At 42.1% G+C, this 21,619-nt stretch overlaps 1 protein-coding gene across 1 annotated transcript; it reads right to left on the bottom strand.

Moving 5' to 3' along the window:
* Positions 1 to 6,962: 6,962 nt before the first annotated feature.
* On the bottom strand, positions 6,963 to 11,351 carry LOC115341694 (prolactin-like). The gene is made up of 5 exons (XM_030015052.1): positions 11,245 to 11,351; positions 11,018 to 11,169; positions 10,774 to 10,881; positions 9,209 to 9,388; positions 6,963 to 7,481 (listed from the first exon to the last, which is right to left on the bottom strand). Exons 1-5 carry the CDS (start codon positions 11,273 to 11,275, stop codon positions 7,287 to 7,289), a joined length of 666 nt encoding a protein of 221 aa, XP_029870912.1. The 5' UTR covers positions 11,276 to 11,351; the 3' UTR covers positions 6,963 to 7,286.
* Between the last annotated feature and the right edge of the window lie 10,268 nt (positions 11,352 to 21,619).

Genomic DNA, 21,619 nt, shown 5'->3' with positions numbered 1-21,619 from the left:
GATAGTAAGTGGCTTTGGGTTCTTCTTGAAATTCATTAACTGACACAATAGGTTCATATTAGACAAACGTAAGCATTTTTAGTATGTTTTTTCTGTCTGTCCTCACCTACATCAGTATTGCATTAGTTTTAAATAGCATGGTCACAGGTCAGCTGATAACCCTGGTAAAGTATGCAATACTAAAAGACAACCAACCAACCCTATAAAATATTCTGTGTTTAAATCTCTTTGATGTGAATGCATACTGGGAAACACAATTCACTTACACCTGTCTTTTCTCCCGTGGATGAACCTTCCAGTATTCTTACTCTGAATTTCAGTGGCTTTTGTCAGACTGTTAGTGCAATCTCTTGTAATCTCTTCTGTGTTTCAAAACTGTAATGGCGATATGCAGAATTGTAGTCCAAATGCACTAAGCAACAGAAGTGTAATGGGAAAAACTGCCACTGCAGCCATCTCGGAGAAGTACTTAAGGAGATGGCATACCATAGTAGCCTTATTCCTGACTTACTCCTGTTTAAACTGGTGCCAATAAGTACACATTAGCGTACGTGTGTATCAAAGACAGGACAGTATTCTGTGTAATGCAGGTAGCCTCAAATTATATTAAAACTGCTTTACTTAAAATGATTTGCTTTCTTCATCTACTTTAAGGAAATCACTCTATGAAATTAAGTATCATTTTTTGTTTATTTGCAAGGCTTTATAGCTCAAAACAGGAGCAGAACTTTTTTTTTTCTTTATCATACATTTATGAATGCATTTGTTGAGAAGAAAGACTAAAGGTATTTTATGTTATAGGCAAAACCTTTTGGAAAACATTATGGTTTTATAGGGACTATTTCATTTCTGGCAGATTCATATATTTTGTAGTCAAAAGAGATGATTATGATAATCTAGTCTGGCTTTCCTCATCATGCATGCCATGAATGTTTCTAATTATTCTTGCCTTGAGCTCCAAAGCTTTTTGCACTGTATTGTACATCTTTCAAAAAGCCATACAATTGTCATTTAATGTTTTACCTTTTGATGGATGGTCTACTATTCCCATTGTTACATTGTATTATCTGGGAGGTGAAGTTTAGATACATTTGCAGCTAAAAAACTTGAGATTGCAGTGATGAAGCTTGTATCATAAACTTTATGCATGATCAGGCAAGTTTTGTATCCCGCCTTGTGCATGTCCTGCCTTATAAGTGGTCAGCTGTGCAGTCATAGTCTTGCGCTATATGTCATTTCTTTGCATGTGATTGCCTATGCTTGTTTTAAAGAAAAAAGAAATTACAGAAAAATTAAGAAGTCATTTCTTCCTGTGGTTACAAACCCTCATTAGTGTAAGCTGCCTAGATACCTACCCTCAGAAGGCACTTGAACACGTTTAGTATGCCATGTGTTATATGCTATTCAGTAACATCAGAAGTTTATTCCTATCTTGCAATTGAAATCCCAGAACCAAGTCATATTCTGCCTAAAACCTTTAGGGATGGAGAGACAGATTGCATACATGTAGGGATGAATTTACTGTCCAATTGTCCTATGGAAGTCATAGCCCTGCCCTGTTTGACTAGCTGCTACCTGAAGGACCAGCAAGTGTTGGTGGCCCAGATTCTTCTGAAATGGCATTTGCTAGTGTCTGCCTACAATAAAAGGCATGCAGGTATTTCCAAATTACCATCAAATGATCAAGTGGAGATACATGCGTGTGGGGGCATTCATCAGTGCTTCCCATTTTGGAGGAAATCAGTGTATGGTGGGGGTGACTGGGATTCAGGGAAAGGGAGCCTTTATAGCCGCTCATATTCTTTTACTGCAAGTCAGTTGAGCATCAGTGTTAGAAGCAACACTTCTGGAGAGGGGAGATGGGATTCAGAGTGCTCGCTGGGAAATTCTTTCAGTTGATGGTGTTGCAAGCACTGAATGTGAACTGCTGTCAAAACTCTGAAGTGCTAAACAGAATACATCTGAAGGATGTCTCACCGAGGCAAAGATCAAGCAAGGCTGGTACAGAATTGGTTTCACAGTTACAATGTTATATGTGTTTTTAATTGGGCAAGTTCTAGTTTCACTGTAGCCTATTAAAACTTAGGCCATTTCAAGGCTCTCCAAATCTCTTAACACCTCCTACTGCTATTCTTCTTCCATAGCTAGAATAAAGTTTCGGTATGCCAGATAAAACATTCTTTACTTGAAAATGCTGATCAAGCTTTCTTAAAAACGCTAAAAGTATACATGTGAATTTTGAATGATAACTACAGTAGTCTGATTCAGTTAGTCAAAATGGGTTTAGGCCCATGACAACCTTGATTCCTCTCATTTTAAGCTATTTAAAGAAGTTTCCCTTCAGTCCGTACTGTGAAAACTTGGTAAATGAGAAACAGCACCCAGTATGAATACAAAAATACGATACAGTTACTTTACAGTCCCAGTCTTTTCTGTGTCAAGGATCAAGTAATAAGTATTCATTTTCTTCAAGTAATACACACGAGTTATAAAAGAACAAAGAGAGCACAAATTATATGCAAAATCCGCAGCAGATGTTTGAAATGCTTCATAACAGGCACATTGCAGAGGTGTAGGGTGTAGAATGCATCTGGTATTATGGAGTGATGTGATAGATACCGATGGCACCTCACAGTTAAAACCAGTAACGTACTACTTTGACTTCAAAGATATGACCTAGTGGATGACCTTGCAGCATGGTTGTAGGGTATCTGAGGTATTTCCTATGTGTGGCATTTTGAGACTATAGTTCTAGGCTGTAGAGTATTATGAAGGACATTTGTTGAGGTCCTGGGGCTGGGGAGAGTTCAGGTACCTCAAATTGCGAGCCACAGTTAAAAAAACCAGCTCTTCAGAGGCCACAAACAAAGCAGATACTTATACTGGCTGGGCACCTCTCTGTTTAGTCTGGCAACTTACCAATGCTAATGTAATACAGAATACGACAGGGAAAGGGAGAAAGGGCTGAGACTCAGTACTCGCTTTGTTACCCGAGGTGCAGACTCCCGTGCCCTCAGGCTGTGCTGCTGACAGAGGGATCTTGCTGCCCAGCTGAGCAGCCTCGGGAACAGGAGAGGCTTTTCTCTCCCCACCTATGGGAGATCCCCCAGACGGGTCTGAATGCGGATCCTGAAAGTCTATTCTTAAGGTCAGGCACTCAAAGGAGCTTCTCTGATACCTAACAAGAAGGTGCTGATTTCCTTTTCGAGGTCTGGCTCTTGGTCTTTTGAAAAGTATCACAAATGGTGCAGATTGTGCAAGTCTGCATCAGGCACAGCCACAGTCATGTTTTATGGCGTGTAAAACAACTGTGAGACTGTGAACATGAGAGACCAGCTAGCTCCTCCACGGACCTCATACAACATTGCTAAAAGCTGGATTTGCTGACCACACCTGTGTCAGCGCTTACACTTTGGTTGTACAGATGTACAGTATGAAATAATTTTCTAAAAGTTCTCTTGTTTTTATTGATTCTTTGCCAAACAGGAATTAATTGTTATGATCTGCTGAGGAGAACAGGACTGCTTTAAGGCACAAAACTGCATTACTAACTTCAGTGTCAGAGCAATAGTACAGCGGTCAAATGTCACTCCTGAGCTGCAGTAATATATCAGATTTGTTTTATGCGCTGTGATTTACTAGTACTGGGTTTTAAATACCAGTTGCCATCACTGTAGCCGCACAGCTCCTCTGACGAATATATGGTCCACAGTCGAAAGACTGACATAAATTAAGTATGTTCACATGCTTCAGCACCCTCTACCAACAAGACTGTTGCTGATTTTCACAAACCAGAAGGAAAGACAAACCAATTTCAAGCAAGTTAGCTGTAAATTCAGTGCCTTAAGAAAGGACCGGAGAGGAATTCGTGTCTAATTAACTTGAGAGTTGGCTTTGGACCGTGGGGAGACCAAAAAGCCCCTGCAGACAGAGGTTCATAGTGGACAGAATTGCCATTGACTGGAGAAGTCTTTAATGACCGTGCTTCTAAGTTATGTGCCTGACGACTGCTGCTGAGTAAGATAAACCGAGGTATGTAAACCTGGATCTGAGATGCTCCCCGTGCGGGCTTGCACCTAAATTAATGGCCAGAAAACGGCAACTCCCACTCCTTGTGTTCCCATAGATACTGGTTGTAATTCTCAGCAATGAAGCTGGGCATGGTGGACGGGGATGTCACAAGGCAACACCACCTCAACAGTGATCCTCCAGTGCTCGCCCAAACGCACAGAAATCTCGCCTTTTATAAATGTCCAACCCTTGAGGAATTCTTAAGTTTTTCCAAGTAGTTTTTTCTTTGCATGTCAACATTTGAATGTAATACGGCGTAGCTGAACGTTAATGCGTATCATTCAAAGAAGACTGTTTCCGTTTGTTTCTGCTTTGCTATCATATGGTTTTAGATAAGAGTTAAACTACAAGTGACATCTGTCACTTAATCTATCATGCAAACATCAGCACATATCAGATTCAGTCTAAATTTAAGATACACTGTGAAAACCATTTAGCACATTATGAAAGGAACAAAATGAATTTTCAGTCACTGAGAGTGTCTCTGTCATCCTTCATTCTGAAAAAATGGAAAAGTTAACGATGAGGAAATGTCTCACGTACAGAAACAACTGCTAATAACTGAAAAAATGAATTGGACTATACAAAAATGTCAATATTCTAGGGTTATCCTGCAATGTTTCATGGAATAAGGTCTGAAGACCAATTGGAGATATTTTTAATTCTTAAATTTATTTGGCTGACAAGGAAAGTTAATGGAGACAGGTTCCACAAAGGGAAATTACACCATGACTTACTTATAACATACGTTGCTACAGATTGTTGCACGTGAGCCCAGCACTTAACTGGAAGCCAATCCTGAATTTCTGATTTTCCATTAATTTGCGAAGTTATTTCTTCTAAGTTAATATTCTCAGGTGCAAATGATGCATTCTCAAACTCCAAAGCATTTAATTGTAGTGCACAATTTTACATTTTCAAAAAACTAGTTGCGCTGCTTTCTTGAGGAGAAATCATGTAGGAGATGAAGTATTCCCCTGTGTAAAAAGCAACCATCACCGGTGTTTCTGTTTGAGGCATCGGTGGCCACAGAGGAAAACCCATGCCCTTTTCAGCCCACCGCTCAGTTGTTTTCTCAATCAAAAGAGGAAGCAAGGCGATGTTGGCAATATAGGAAGGTTTTTGTTCTACCAACGCGCCTCGCTTCAGCCAAAGGCAAATCTTGAAATATACCGCTAACGAGTATGAATGACTGTGGATTATACTTCGGTGCATTGTTGTTCCTCCTGTGGCACCCGCTTCCTCATTTTCTCTATTTTCGCGTTTCTCCACAGCAAGACATCCCCAGGGTTTTGCTCTTTGAAGGAGACGAGAACTATTTGTATGATCTGCTCCGTTTGCAACATGCTCTGCAGCTGACCCTCAGCCGCAACGCCCGGTGTGTCAGCCCAGCTGCGCAAATTCCTAGTAGCCGTTCGGGTTGATTTCCGAGCCACCTCGCAACTCGCGCTGAGCGCCGCCGGCCCCGCCCGCGGGGCACGGGCACTGCGGCGCCCCCTTGTGGCAGCGCGGGGGCGCAGCGCGTCAGCCCCGGCCGCGGGGCCCCGGGGAGCGGGGCGGGACGGGACGGGACGGGGACACTGCCGGTCCGGTCCCGGAGGGAGTTTCCTTCCCTCAGCCTCGTTGGGCTCGGTAACCCCTCCCGTGTCTGTCACCTTTCGCTTCTCTGGGAAAAATGCTGTAACTATTAATTGCTGCTACATCTTCAGCGATCGCGCATAGATGCAGGAAGAGCGGGCATCCTTCTCTGGTTCTGTCTGTTTGCCTGGAGGAGCCTTCCTTCACTCTCTTCGGAGCTGTGTTTTGTTTCCAGAATTTCTTCAAAATTTGCACGTGAATGCTGCTATTTCATTATGTGTTTCTAGTATCTTACTGCTTAAAGAATTGCAGCTACTAACTTCTTCAGGGCGGGCGCTATATAACCCCTTGCATTTCTACCACACCTGCCACGACAGGGACCAGATGCGAACTGTGAACACTCAGCCTCTAGTTGAGAAAGTACGTCAGCTGTCTACTAGATAGTAGATATCTGAGGATATCGGTAATTACAGAGATGTAACTGAAAAGGTTGTTCCTCTGTTCTGCATAAATGTTTCTTTGAAATGTTTTCCAGCCGAGTTTCTCAAGCCCTAATCCAGTATCATTATTAAATAATCATCAGCATTTTACTCTCCATTCTTGGCAGCCCGAGCTCCAGCTACCGTCAACAACTGTCAAGATCAGGGGAGGCCAGAAAAGAGCATTCAGGGATGAAATAGTCAAGAATATTAAAAATAAATCCATGTTGATTATGTCTGTTCAAATGGCTCATTTAGGATCTGAATGCAAAGATGTTTTGTTCTATAAACAGCCATCAGCACCACCCCACTGCTAGGAAAATGTGATCGCTATAAGATATCTGACAGCTTTCGGGTTTTTATTTGCTATGGAGTTTGTCATTATTACTGTAAACCCCAAGCCCTGTGCCAGCATGTGTTATGGGAAAGAGGCTTATTGCTACATCAGCCAAGCTCGGCCCTCAGACTGAAATGGTATTTGGACCAGAATTCTGACTTACCTTTCATATAGAGACTTTTCCTTTAGGAGTTTCCATTGAAATCAGTGAAGCTCTTACAGGTATAAGAGAGCATTCAAAATGAATAGAAGTGCTAGGAACTAGATCTTATGGGGCACACGTGAAGGCCCACAGAAATTAGTAGGAAGTGTGATGTGAACATAGAAGTCTGCCAGGGGCCCTGCAGTTACATGAACTGATCGACAGCAATACCACTCACTCTTCAGTGTTAAGCAATATTCTGCAGGTATGTATGTATGTAGAAATGGGGGGAAACTTTTTTTTTTTACATAAAAATATACTTTATTGATAGTATATAGATGTATTTGTACCGAGGTTTAACAAACTGGATTCCACTTTCAACTATGTATATATCTAAACTGTGTGAATCAGCCATAATATAGTCTGTCACAGTGTAATGTGCAAGGACATTTATTTATCTACTGCTAGAGTACTCCTTTTTATCTGGTGCATTAACCCACATACACACATGATGCTTTATTTAATATTTCATCTGCATAGGTCAACTGTGTCAAGTAGCTGCCAAAGAATTTCAAAACGGCTTTCCTATTACAATTACTGTAAATGTGATAATTTATATATTCTAATTTTTCATCTTTATAAACAACATGCTGAAGACTACCTGTCAAGAGATTACAACTCAACAACTATTTTCTGGCATAATCCTACATTTAAGAATTTTTAAGTAGCTTTGTACTTTATTGGAGTCTCTCCTGAAACAGTGAATAAAGTCAGAGTCACTCATCATGTTTGCTTCATTACTAATTGATAAACCAGTGGCTTCAGATGATGCCATTCCATTTAATGAATTGCTGATGATCCCCATGGACTGCATCTGTATTGAAAACAGGAAAAGAAGTACAACTTATAACTACGCATACAACAAGTCTTTAAAATACTAGTGCAGAAGTCAACTGGGGCATCACTATGTTGGGCTGTTCGACTCCAGACCATTTTTGTCCTTATTGAAGATATATGTAAAGCTCCTTACATAGAATAACATTGTCTTTTTATCTTAACGGTATTGATACAACCTTTAGACTAGCCTGAATTGATCTGATATACTAGCAATGCAAGAATACCAGGGTATAACTCCATCTGAGTTTAAGTTGAGGAACCCCTGTTTGGTAATTGTTATTTCCTCTTGAAATAATATAGCAAATCAGTCTTGAGATTTTTTAGCCATTTATTTTAATGAGTTTTGTAAAGGGAAGCTTCTAACGTGAGCATTCACTGGTGCTGTTTAACCTGGTGAACTCTGCAGACTGTTATCACCTCTCAGAGTTAGCAGCTTCACAACAGAACCAAGCTTAGAATTAATGTCTTACAGAAAAACACAGCTGCAAAATATTGGAATGAATTTGCATTGTTTGCTTCATTTTTTTAATTATATTTCTACCTTGTGGTATGTCTGTAGTACAGAGAGGTCAAAACTTCAAAGCTTTCCTTCTTAGTAATTCCTTCAAAGGTGTTTTAGAAAAATAAAATCAGGTAAATATACTAGAAGTGTGTAGCTAGTTTAGAGTTTGATGGATTGCTTCAGTTACAGAATGAAGCAAACAAAGGTCAAGCTTTGAGGTTGAGTACCACTGAACTTTAAGGCCATTAACCCAGAACCATGGCTGCACTTGGAAGATGGGCTTTCCGTTTGTAACTCTGAGTCACCCTAATCAGGGCTGCATTTTAGAGCAGGGTACAATTCCTCCCTTTCTAGTGTTAAGCTGCTTATTTTAAAACTTGTATTCCCTACCTGCGTTTATAAAGCTAAAAGGTGATCTACTAGTGCAAGATACTAGTTTATTATTCACTTTTTAGTGAAACAGACACTTTGGCAGCATAGCCATTCCAGAGAATGGACACACAGCCCACACTTGTTTAGCCAAAACTACAAGTAAGTTTAGATATGAATGCACAAGAAATACAAAGATCAGGACTTCTAGCTAGTAATGAGAAGACAGAAATGGAAATAACAAAAAATTACATCCAATAATTTATATATGATCTACCAGAATTTGGAATGGAGTTTTGAAATTGTTTTGTGACTGGCATCTGACTTAAGCAATGCCACTGTTGTCTTGAAGAACTTATCCCAGCATAAAATTGTTGCCTTAGGAAGAAGCTCTTTGCAGCAGACAGCAGTGATACTTGAATTACTTAGAATGTAAATCCAAATAAAACTGAAAACAATAATTAAGTATTTGTCACAGTCTACCCACATCTCCTCTACTGCCCTAGAAAAGTCAAGTCATTACTGGCTCGTATGTGAAGCTGTAAATGGCTCTAGTCTTTGTACTTGTGTCTGTCCTTCATATATTTCATATTAATAAAATATTGCTCTACACATATGGACATATATAATGGCATCTACCTATCTGCCAATCCGTAAACTAAGTCACATCCTTTGACTGAAAAATTCCTGTATCTGTAATGAAGTCCAGCATTGCTGGATCAGAACCTCTGTTGGCATTAAAGCTATAGCCCTAGTGAGAGCAAGCATGGCCCCCCCCGAAGTCACTCACACCACATGACTAGTACAAATAAAAGCTACATTGAAAATCTTGCCTTTTCTGTTACTTTCTCAACTCCAGTCTTCAGTTCATGTACCATATTGCTGATTTGCTTAGCTTTGCTAAGGCTGTCATCAGGTAGCTCTTGATGGTGCTCAATATGCTGGTTGAAGTGGGAAAGTGGTTCTTTCCAGGCTTGCAAAAGTTTCAGTATCAAGTGAGTGAGTTCTTCTCTCTGATAAATTAAAACAGTAAAGAATTTCTCTGTTAGTTTGCAGCAGGTCATATGAACACTGTTAGACAGTCTCACGGTGAAATCTCAGTGGGATTAAGATTTACACCTGCAATTCAGTAGCTTTCAAACATTCAGAACTTGAGGGCCACTCTGCCTCTGGTTATTTGCTTATGTATAAGCAACACCCGAAAGTTGTATTTATTTGTCTTGTTTTCAGCTTTCCTAGACTCCTAAGCTCTGTAATACCTAAAACTGTGCATACAGCATTAGCAAAATGGTGGCGTTCCTGTCAAACTTACTTGGTACTAAATAAAAGTTTTCAGGAACTCCTAGGTGTCTCAAGAGCCCAGGAATCCTCATCTAGACATCTCTGTTTGCTGGTACGGAAGCGTGGGTGTTTCCTCACACCTGCTGTGGCTATCGCTGTGTTGGTTAGAGGTTGGCTGCAGACACACTTCCCAGAAGGTGCCTGGTCGTCAGGACGGTTGCTTCTCTAACAGAAACTCAATGGCCGTAAGACCTCTCTTGCAATGTAAGTTCAGAAATGAGGTTGACTGGTTAAAGTTTCCTAAAGCAGGCAGGGTCTCATTTCCCATTGCCCTTCCAGGGGAGCTTCTAAACGCCTTGGGGGAAGCTCCTCACTCCAGCACAACCAAAGAGCAAAATGTTAATATTCATCTCCATCCGTCTCCTCCCTGAGGCAAAAGTTTCTTCCGCTGCTGTATCCTCGACATGACAGTCTGCTTTTTGTCTGTCTAAAGAAACTCTTCCTGCTCTTCTCTAAACGAATAATGATTTTTTTCTCTTTGCCATTACATCTATCTAAAACAATTTGCTGTTCTTTTCCCTCTACCTAACTACCGATTCAGAGATAATGACTGTTACTTTTCTCCCGATTGCTTTTCGTACTTTGCAGGAACACTGATTAATTTAACTTGTCTGTCACACACAGTTTTCTAAATTTGTGTCCCACAGAGATTGCCACAAAACAAAACCAAAGGGAGGGATGTCTGTCAGTCATTTGGACAAAGTACTACTGCAATACCCTTACTGTGATCTGAGCATATGTAACCCTATACACCTTTAAAACGCAACAAACCAACGATTCGGATGCAACACCTCCGTGATGTGCACCTGTTTGGGGTCAACACTTAGCAGCTTCTTCAACCCAAACCGTTGATGAAGCACCGGAGGCAGAAGAACCTCTCCGCCCATCTCCAGCCCGACCGGGGTGAGGGACCACCGCAGCCCCATGGCTGAGACTTCTGGGGGCTCTGACAGGACGGGACAGGGCTGGTATTTTCCCCTTTCCTCAGGGGGGGAGAAGGGAGGCGGTGTGACCCGCGGGGACCCGCCGTGCCCCCCCACCCCGCCGCCCGCCTTACCGGGATTTTTTGGGCGTATTCTTTGCCGTTGGGGGTCAGCATCCCCGACGTGTGGCACTTCCGAGCGGGCTTCCCCAGCTCGTTGTCACGGGGAGGAAAGCGTTTTTCCTATGAGGGAAGAAAACCCGAGGAGACACCGAGAGCAACCCCCCGTCCCCGTCCCCCGTCCCGTCCCGCCCCCGGTGGCCGCTCCCCGGGCGGCGGGAACCCGTTCCGCGGGCGGCGGGGCCGGCCCGGCCCTCACCAGCTCGGCGTAGAGCGCTGTGGAGAGGCTGTGGATCCTGCCCGAGTGCCGGATCACCCGGTCGAAGAGATCGGCCACGGTCAGGAGGCGGCAACCGGCGTCCCCCGGGGCGCAGACCAGCAACCACAGCAACGCCAGCCCCGCGGAGGCACCTGTGGAGAGCTCGGCGTCGGCGGGGGGTGGTGGCCCGGCCCGGCCCGCTCCGCCCGCTCGCCCTCCGCCCTCACCTACTCGCCCCGCCGCCCGGGCGAGGGCCATGACGCCGCGGAGCCCGCTGCCCGGCTGGGATGGGCCGGCGTTGCCCCGGCGTCCCCTATATATATATGCCGGGTGGGGATGGTGAGTGGCGGGAAACCTTCCTGTCAGGACGGGTCCCTCCCTGACATGACGGCTCCTTCCCTGACGTGCGCAGCCGCGGCCGGCGGGAGCAGGGCCGCCCGCGGCGGGGCTGCCGGCTCGGCGGGCGGGAGCGTTCCTCTCACCGGCGGGACCAGCAGCCTCCCCTCCCGCCCCGGCAACCCACCGGACCCGGCAGAACCGGGGCTCCGGGGCTCCGTGGTGGGGCTGTGACACCCCCGCCGTGGGGCCAGGGCTGCGCCGGCGCCACAGGCCGGACGGCAGCGGGCAACGTGAGGGGTGGGAGAGAAGCCTGGCGTGATGACGGTCATGTCTTAACCCGTCTCTTCTCATCACAGGGCTAAGATCGGATCTGCTTGCCCTGCTCCCTGGCAGGGGGTCAGAGGTAGGGCCGCTGAAGGTGACCTCGTGCTTGGTGGTGCAAGCCTGCCCGAAGATGGTTGGCGATGCGTCCCATATGGCTGAAAGGTTGAGTAACGCAGCACCGCACTCAGATCAGGATCCCCAAAGGGGTGCGAGTCCTACGGACTCGGCTGTGCTGTCCTCCATTTCTGGGGGCGAGATCCTGAGCAACCCTGCAAGACGTACAAGGAAAGAGGAGGCGTTTGCCATGAGGCTCACGACTGCTGACATGTCAAACTAGGAGCTGCTTCAAGCTGACCGACGGGGGAACCTGAGCACAGGGTCTTACTGCTGTGTTTTCTGGGGTTTGGCACCCCACCCCTTTGAAACCCACTGGGAACAGCTCAGGGTCTGCTAGAGCTGGAATCGGGCACCTTCCCATCCTGTGGGTATTCGGGCTGAGGTTGGCCGGGGGACTGCCGTAACTTGGCGGCTCTTATGACATGGGGAATGAGTCAGCTCTGCCCTTCTTGTTGAAGTTTTTCACCACCAAGGGAGCAGTCTCCTTAGAAATGAGGATACATCTGACATGAAATTGTCATCTTTCCTCTGTGACTACCCCAGCCACTAGGCTAGAGTCCTGGATCTGTTTCTAGTCCCTGAGTCCCAGTTTCCATGATGGAAAATGGAAAGACCATACCTCCACCAGAATGATGAAGAACGTCCCTATCCCCTCCCTGCCTTTTAAGGAGAGCTGGGTGACTAGGATCCCTTCTGGAGATGGAAGACGTGAGTTTGACTAGCTCTTGGCCAAGAAGGAAATGACCTTGGTCACCCGTAATCTGTGTGGATGCTAAAGAATTGGTGGAAAACAAGCAGAGGCGGCTGCTTCTCTAGCTGAATCTTAAAAGTAATTGTCGTCTGCCACTGCATTCTGCATGAAGTCAAGTAGCATTTCCAAAGGATTTGGATTTTGAAAGTGCCAGCAGAAGTCACTGCAAAGTAGGGCCCCCTTCTTGCATGCTTGTGCTCTCTGCCTGGGTTCTGTTTTCCTTGTTTGCATCTGTTTAAGGATTTGGCTCTTTGCTAACAAGACAGATTTTTAAGTAGGAAAAAAAGAGATTTTAATTTCCTTTTGCCCAAAGGAAGATTGATAAGATAACATGAGAAGGAATATTCAGATATCTTTCTCACACAATCTCCTTCATTCATATAGACATCTCAAAGGAAGGTTATTTCTCTGAGAGCTACCCACAAATCCTGTGTCCTTCCAGGGAACTTTTGCTGTGATGTGCTTTGAGCTAGCTAGATTTGATTTAATTAAGTGACTGCAATCTCCAACAAGAATTTACTTTTTTCTTGACAGAGTTGGATCAATATAAGCAAATACTAGAAATCTCACTACTGGGCTAGTCCACATGCTCCTCAGCCTCTATCAGCAATGCAGCTTAGCCAGCCCTTTAAACCGATACATGTCTGAACCCAACAGACCAAACTCACTTCTCTAAAATTCCCCAAGTCACTTCCAAAGGTCGCTAGCGCGATGGGTCCATAAGATACTTTTTATCCTTCACTTTTTTGAATTTTAAAAATTAGTTTTAAAAACAGTTCATTAAGGTGTACTTAATGATCTACACTATTCAGGTTGTTCTCATTCTCTTGCATCTGCTTTATTTCTAATGAATAAAACAATGCATTTAATTTCAGTGGTTAGAGCTGCTGAGACAGTTCTTATTGGGGATTGTACAGTAAGCCTTGCCAATAGCTCTGAGCTCTTTGGTAGCTGATAAAATACTTCTGGCTTGTGGTCCAACTGAAGGCTTGGAATTTTAGTACTATTTCTGATAAGCAATCATGCATTATGATAGGATCTGAAAAACATTGGTAGTGTGCATATGGGAAGCAAGTGGATCAATGACTTATTTTTATTGGCCAATAGCCATTTTCTTTTGGTTTTCACATGTCTTGGAGAAATCCTGACATATGCAAATCTTATCCTAGAAGAGGTTCCTTAAAATGTTAAGACAGTTTTTAAGTTTTGAAGGAGCTGTGAACTTTGTGCTGTGGAAAATGTAATGACTCGCACAGCAAAAAATGCAGTACAGCTTAGAGGTTCCAGTTTCTAAAATGAATGATGTTTTCTTAACGAAAGATATACCAATGTTTAAGAATTGTTTTTCCTGGCTCTTCACTGATATTTTAAGTTTGTAGATTACAGCAAACTGGAAGAAGTCACTTGCATTTTAGAATTCAACATGATCTTGAAAATTAGAGAAATGGCCTGAAGAAAGTAGGGTACAGTTCAGTAAAGAAAAATGCAAAATACTATGCTTAGACAGGAGCTTAGGCTGCCCACATACAGAACGAGGCAGCAGTCGAACAGAAGGGGATCATGGCTTGTACGAAATAACAAGCTGAACCTAAGTCAGTAGTATCTTACTGTTGCTTTGCGTTGTTTATTCATTTGTTTTGCAGCCTGGGGTGTGTCCTTTGAAATGCTATCTGTGAGACATGCAGAAGAGTTCTTCTGCCATGCCTTGCATTCGTATGGCTTCTGCTAGAATACTGTGTTCCATATTGGCCATCCCATTTCAACAGAGATATGAGCCAGGTGGAAAGAGCCCAGAGGAGAAAAGCAAGAATGATCACAGGTAAGAAACCCTCATGGCCTACAAAGAAAGACTGAAGGAAGTGGGGTTGTTTGCTCTCTAGAAGGGAAAGACGAGGCAAGGATACAGTTTTCAGATGTGCAGAAGGTAGCAGCGAAGAGGAAGGGAATCAATTATTCACCACATTCATTATGGATACAAGATATAGCAGGTTTAAACTGCAATAAGGGAGATTTAAATTAGACATTAGAAAGAACTTCTTAATGGTTAGGAATGTTAAGGACTGGAACAGATTGCTCAGGGAAACCGTGAAAGCTCCATCTTTATCTAACCTTTCTTACAAACTTTCAAACAGTTTTCAGCCAGTCAGCAGTGGTGTTTGTCCTGCTGTGGGCAGGAGGGTAAGTGGGTAATGCCAGACCTCTCCCCCTTCCAGCCTGCTGAAGTTTTATAGTGCAAGACCAACTGCAACTGGAGTTCATTACGTGTTCAAAATCACTCCTAAATTTACATCACAAAGGAGTAAAAGCTGAAATGAAAAGGTTTGTTTCGACCAAATACTGTCCACTGTTGATTTGCCCTTTTCCTATAACATAGCAACAGGCATGTTTTACAGCTCAAGAAGGGACAAGTCACACACTTTTGCTCTGAAAGTTGATAGTACGAGCTCTCGAATAAAACAATATGGAAATGATGTAGCCTGGATCTTAAAAGTGAAATGACTGACTATCCGCTTAAAGGAGTCAATCGTTTTCTGAAGGCCAGATCTCAGCAATATGATTTTTCTCAGTTCTATAAACAAAAAGCCATACTTCTTTTACCACTTCCTGTAAAAGTATTTGGCTTTTCTCATTTCTAACTTCTCTGCTCTTCTCTCTCTCCTTGGGGTGGTGCATTTCTTCCCCCTCTCTGGGCTGATTTATGAACTTGGGAAGTCTCGCTAGGCCTTGGCATAAGTGTGATGAGTTGGGTGGTTAAGTGTCCCTTGACTGTACCAGGAACTCTTACATGGCTAAGACAAGGAGCTGCAGTGACCGTACCAAGGACTCCTGTTGTCTGGCGGAGGCTGGGGATGGGAGTAGGGATAATTAGTCATTTCCTGACAACCTTGGGACATATCTCAGTCCTCTCCTGACAGCCTTGGAGCATCCCATATCTGAATCTTAAGTCATTCTCTGACAGCCTTGGAGCCTTCCTTATCTGAATCGCAACTCACGTGAAACGGTACCAGTTCTACTGGTATCCCAGCAATTTGTTGATGACAAAAGTCAATCGTCTCCCGAACCTATAAACAGCGGTACTAAGTGAGACCCTTTGAGCTCTCCTGGACTGCAGCGGGCTGTGACCAGCATCTCCCTCTGAGCGGGACGCCTCTCAGAGCTTGCAAACTTTTCTGTTTGCAAAAATTGGAGGTCTGTCACCGAAAGCCGACAAGACTTGGACTGATACTCTCTGCTCCTTGAGGCTCAACCCTTCTTCGCCCGTTGAGAAAGGTGCCGAAGCATTTGATGTGAATATTTTCACTGAACTCCAGGGGAATTTTTAACAGGCATACCTCTTTTACTTGCTTATATGTATATCTTTTAGTGTCTTTGTGCATGTATGTGTACTAACCTGAATATTCTATAGCAAGTATATTACAAATACTGCTTTTCAAATCTATACATAAGTCACTGTCATGAACTTCATTCAGCTGTTAATGTATCTCAGGCTGCTATTATAATCCCTTTAGATATAAACTGTTGACCAAGTCTGAGACTTGGAGTCGATCCAGCCGCACCTAGACTCTGACAGGAGTTTAGAAAGCAAGGGGGTCTTCTCTGAACCTCCTGACTCAATGGGACAGTCTCCCCTACCTTTTTACATTCCAAATCTCTGTACCAATCATGATAAATCGATTCTAACATGATTTTCCTTTGTATGTTTCTCTCTTAACCTTTTGCATTGATGGTTTCTGTATACATAATTTTAGTTTGATTCTAACTTAATTTTCCTGTGTATGTTTCATCCATTTATTAATTAATAGAGTGAACATTGCCATTGAATTCTGTGAGGTTGTGCTTTTGTGTGGATTTCTGTTGGATCATTTTTGCTAATACCCTTGACAGTGATTCTTTAAGTGGTCCAAACCACTCCATTTTGTGACACTCCTCTGATGAAAAGAGCTGTGTCCAATTCGGTGTCTCCCACCCTGCATTCATATACTTATCACTAAACTTACTGGTTTTGTCTTGATTTCGATTGCTCTTGATTGTTGCAGTCTTGAAAATCCAAAGACATAGGCAATACAAGGTAAGTAAGAATAGGTAGTATTTTTTTGTTGGATCAATTGATACAGCTGGAAAAAAATGGAAACAAGCTTTCAGGCAAACATGAACTTTTTCAGAGTGAATCTGAAAAATTGTCTATTTGCCCAACTATCCATTTTTTTAAAATGAATTGTTAGCAAATCTCATCTTGCTCTTGGTTTTATATTTCTTGCCTTTATATCTTTCTTCTCCTCCTTCCTCTCACTCTTCACAGTATAAACATTCTTTAGTCCCCTCATCTTAAAACAACAGTCTTTGACTCCATTCGTCTCTCTGGGCAAAATCCTTCCCCACCCTCCATCTCTTTTAGTAACTCTTCACTCACTGAAAAGTTGTTTACATTCATCAGATAGTTTTCTCTCCCTTTTATGCTCTCTTCAGTCATGTTTCTCTGTTTTGATCTTCACTGAATCTGCTTTTGTTTATATCTATAATGACTTTTTATAATCAAAGCTCTCCCTTGTCATCTCCTATAAAAAGCCTCCAGCTTTCCTTGTCCTCTCTTTGCTTCTACAACTATACCCTTTACTGTTTCTCCTGCTGCTTCTTTAATTTGTTACACAGACAACCCTCCCCATCTCTTCTCCAGTTTTATGTGAAGGCTTTACAGGAGTCTGTCTCGCATTTTACAATCTCATCACCAAAAGCAAAAATTCAGCTATTGCTTCTTACTGCCACTTGGAGGCTTGCCTTTCTGCTCCATATTGGTCTCCTTATGTCCAGACAGAAATCTCAGATTGCCTCTTCAGCATGTGCTTTTGAGTGCTTGGCTTTCAGCTCAAATGTAAAAGAGCTAAAGAAAACCACAGCTCCTATTTTTTTTTTTTTCTTCCTATAGAAAGCATTGTATTTTGATTCTCTGTGCACATCAGAGAGCTTGAACTGGAGATGTGCGTGTGTTTGGTATGTGTGCTGGTGAGTGCTTGCCTCAGATCCACGGCATTCCAGAGAAGCAGTTTGGTTGAAGATGGGCCTAGGCTGCTGGAGCTGCTTTCTGTATTCATCATGTAATTTGGGGAAGGTGGTGCAACAGAATAAAGTGTAGCACCCTCAGCTCTCCTTCCATAGTCCTGCCTTGTTCTCTCCTACATTCTCTTGCTTATGCCCTTACACTGACCCAAGGAATAACGTCCATAAAAGACCCAATCCTCTTTTTAGCACTGGAAAACCATGTATTGAAATAATAATTTTTTTCTGAGGAGGGCCAGGTCCTTATAGGACAAACTTCTAAAGGGAAGTATATTGTCATCTTTCATTTGTAAAATATTAAAGAGAAATGGGTGTTCAGAGCACGCAATGTGATTCTCTTCCAGTCATTCAGGATAGGATTTCTCTCTTCCAATTTTAGGTATCTTGAAGTTAGACACAGGCACCGTCTGAGGTTCATCTGGAGATAGGTGCCCATCACTAATCTCTGGTAGTGTCTCGTTTTGCCTGTCAATTGTCAGGGGAGCTTAGGGTGATGAGTATAGACTAAGTTAGGGCAGAGGAATCTCATTTTCTGTTTGCAAATGTAGGCCAGGAGCTGGCGGAGCATATGCTTGATAAGTGGAGCAGGAGTGCTGCTTCTCCTGCTACTCCTCTTCTGGACAGCCTGTTATGGATGTTGCATGTTTGCCTCCTCTGGGGCTACAAAGATTGTCCTTAGCAGCCATGAAAACATCGTTCTTACTATTTGTGGCAAGGATGGTAGCACACAAGTAGAGAGGAACACATTTTTGAAATATCTGCTCTATTCCAACCCTCTGGAGAAGGTTAATTCCTTAGCTGATCTGGTGACTGCTCATCAGAATGAACTGCTGTGCTATTTTAGGAAAGACCTGTATGCACATAAAGATTAAGTAAAACTGAAGATGAAAACCCAGTTAAATTCAGGTACTTTAATTTTTGGAGCCTTTCATTATACATCCTGCTAAAGAGGTAGAATCAAATGTGTAAAGGCGGATTGGGCTCTACGTGGAGTGTCTGAGCAAAAAATTGCCATGTTAAAGAGATATTGCTGTAAATCAATGATTTCCACCATAGTAAGCATCACACAAGTCAAGGGGGAAAATCAGTGTCTCAATGGTTTTTATTTATGAAGTGAGGTTTCTTTTGGATATTGTTTCAATTTATTTTTTAAGAGGAGAACATTTCTGTTCTTATCTCTGTTGACTTCAGTGGGATTGCTTATCTGTGTGAATTTAGTACTACTTGATAGAAGATTTACTTAATGATTTGGAGGGACCAATCCAATCACAGGGAAAGGTAGGTTCTATGAAAACTCTAATCTTCACTGAAACTTGAAAGGGTAATATGCCCTATGACATCTTAACTTTGAATTTTAGATCCCTTTCTACAGAAATTTTTGTTTGTGAAATTTTATTATTTCAAATTTAAGTTATATACTTTATATTAGATTTTGTATATTTCAATTTTACAACACTTGAATGTGGCCTGGAGAAACAAACTACTGAATTTGAACATGAAAGGTAGAATCTAAAATTAAAATATTTAATATTAGACAACGAAACTTTAGGAGAAAATAAGCTCTGCACTCTGGGATGTACAATTCCACTGAAGAATGCACTTACATATAAATGTAAAATATTTCTAAAATAAAAAAGTAAAAGAATATAAAACTAGATTTAAAAAAGAGAAATGCATGATCAAATCCTACTACTTGAATATTTACAAACGATCTTATTGCTTAAAAAAGACAGAGAGAGATGAGGTGTCATATTTTACCAGCTACAGATTTTGTGAAATGTTTCAATGGAACTTCATTTTCCTCTAAACTGCTATAAAAGAAGCCAGTCTTCTCAAAAGAAGCTGCACCCTAACTATAAAGGAGCATTACCATCCTTTCTACTCCTTACAGTGTCCATATAGGATAGTCTGTATAGTACCTCCGATGTGCTATAACAATACTAAATATTTCAAGCTTAGCCATCTTTCTCCTGATATGACAAGTGTCACTGCTGTGTCAGCAGGATCAGTAGTAGTGTAATAAAGAGATGTGTTAAATTTTAAAGGAGATGGACTTGTATTTGGAGCAAGCTTTTTTGAACATAAAGATAAAATTATACATTTCATGTTTCTATGTGCATTAGGCAAAAATGCATTCTTTAGCTCATGATCAGAGATTATATGGAGATAAATTTCAGGCAAAGTCACTACCCCAGCTCTGAGAATTTTAAGGAAATAAAGATATCTCCGTCACACACTGGAGGCAATCTCAAGGCGATGCCCTAGGGCCCACTGAAATCTCTTAATCGGCTTTGGCTGACTTTAATAAACACTGGATTAGACATCACGCTGGTATAGCTCCACTACTTTGATGAATTTACTTTCACACTGGTGTCACAGAGATGGGGTTCAGGCCCCGAGTCTGTGTTATTGATAAGCATGCACAGTTGAACATGAACTGTAACCCCCGGGGTTAGTTCTGTAATACCCATCTGGAAAAAAATACATTGTATGTCCTCTGTTGAGGAAATCAAATTACTTAGAGCATTTAGTGAAGCAGGGAAGAAGACACTAGCGTTACCCTATGCACATTTTGTTTTTTTTTCAGGACCATTCACAGATTTGAAGTGATGCTTCATTTAAATTGTGAGTTCCCATCTGCCACCATATTGAAATCACCATTGTAGAAGAGAAGCATGTCAGAGGTACCAAAGGTCCAAGTTTTTTATGAGTGTAGTATGGACATAAGTTAACTGCAGTTCATTTAACATCTGGCTAGTGTCAGGTGTTGCCAAGCTGTGTCTTCCCCACTGGCATAATAATATTTTACAGCACAGAGTAGTTGGCAAGATCTCAAGCTTTGCTTTTTTATAGCAGGACTCATGGGCAAAATGTCATAAATATATGAGTCCTCCATTTTGTCAAATAATTTGTAATTTCTGCTACATCCTTTTCATATTCTCAAATATTGTAAAGAAATTTGTTATTATAAAATACTCTTTACTGCAGTTGAAAATACTAAGTATGCTATGGAATCTTCCTTTGCACTCCTCCTGCATACAAGCGTAATAGCCTTTAATGACATGCTTGAATGGTATTTTTTTTCACATGGTTTCTGCTTGGTTTAGTATACTGTATTCAGCTGAATAAGCAGCTATTGAGTTTTGTTTTTCTCTTCTTGTTCACTGTGTGCTCCCATGCCTTATTTACTACACACCATTCAAACCCATTCTGGATACATAATAATTTTCCTCCTGGATTCTTTCTATTGCTCTTGAACACCTGTCTGTTCACAAGCATTAATTAATTTATTATCCCAGCATATTCCTGAGGTGAGAATTTTTACATACCCATTTTACAGATAGGTGAAGAGGTACAGTGAAATTACCTACTCATTTGGATAGTCAATTTACGGTGCAAAGGATATGAGTAGTACTTGAGGAATAGCCTCACATCAGATTATGAATAACTTCACATATAAGTACTACCTTTACTGAATTCAGATACGGAAATCTTTTGCTTAGGTCCCAGATCTGCTATTCTCAAGATTCTTGTTTTTCCCCCTACCATAGGAGAAAAAAGGTAGTTTCACACAGCTCTGCTTGGAATCCTGAGGTCTGTTTTCAGACTTTTTTCCTCTAAGGTAAAAAATTGATAGCAGTGGAAAGTTGTCATTCATTTGTGGGGAAAGGGTAAAGATATTTGCTGACAGTAAGGTGATGCTAAGGGAGGCCTGGGAACATTTTGTTCCGTCTCAAGTTGTAAAGGGGTGGTGCTGTAGTCGGATACAACTGATCTCCATTTCAGTCTTGTCTCTTTGGTACTGAGACACCGAGACACGGTAAGTATTCCCTTTACCGAATATGCCTAGCGTCTGGGTATTTTACCCAGTTCTCCCCTGCCTTCTTGTTTTGAGGTACCTGTTCAACCTGTTACATCCTTTCTTCCTACCTCTTCTAGCAGTCTTTCTCCTCAAACTTAGCTTCTAGTTATCCTGTCTGCCTCGTAACCTGTCTTCATTAATCCCTAATCTTCAT

The sequence above is a fragment of the Aquila chrysaetos genome, chromosome 5, assembly GCF_900496995.4.
Source record: "Aquila chrysaetos chrysaetos chromosome 5, bAquChr1.4, whole genome shotgun sequence".
In the NCBI taxonomy this organism is placed as follows: domain Eukaryota; kingdom Metazoa; phylum Chordata; class Aves; order Accipitriformes; family Accipitridae; genus Aquila; species Aquila chrysaetos.
This window is presented reverse-complemented; position numbering and strand designations above follow the sequence as displayed.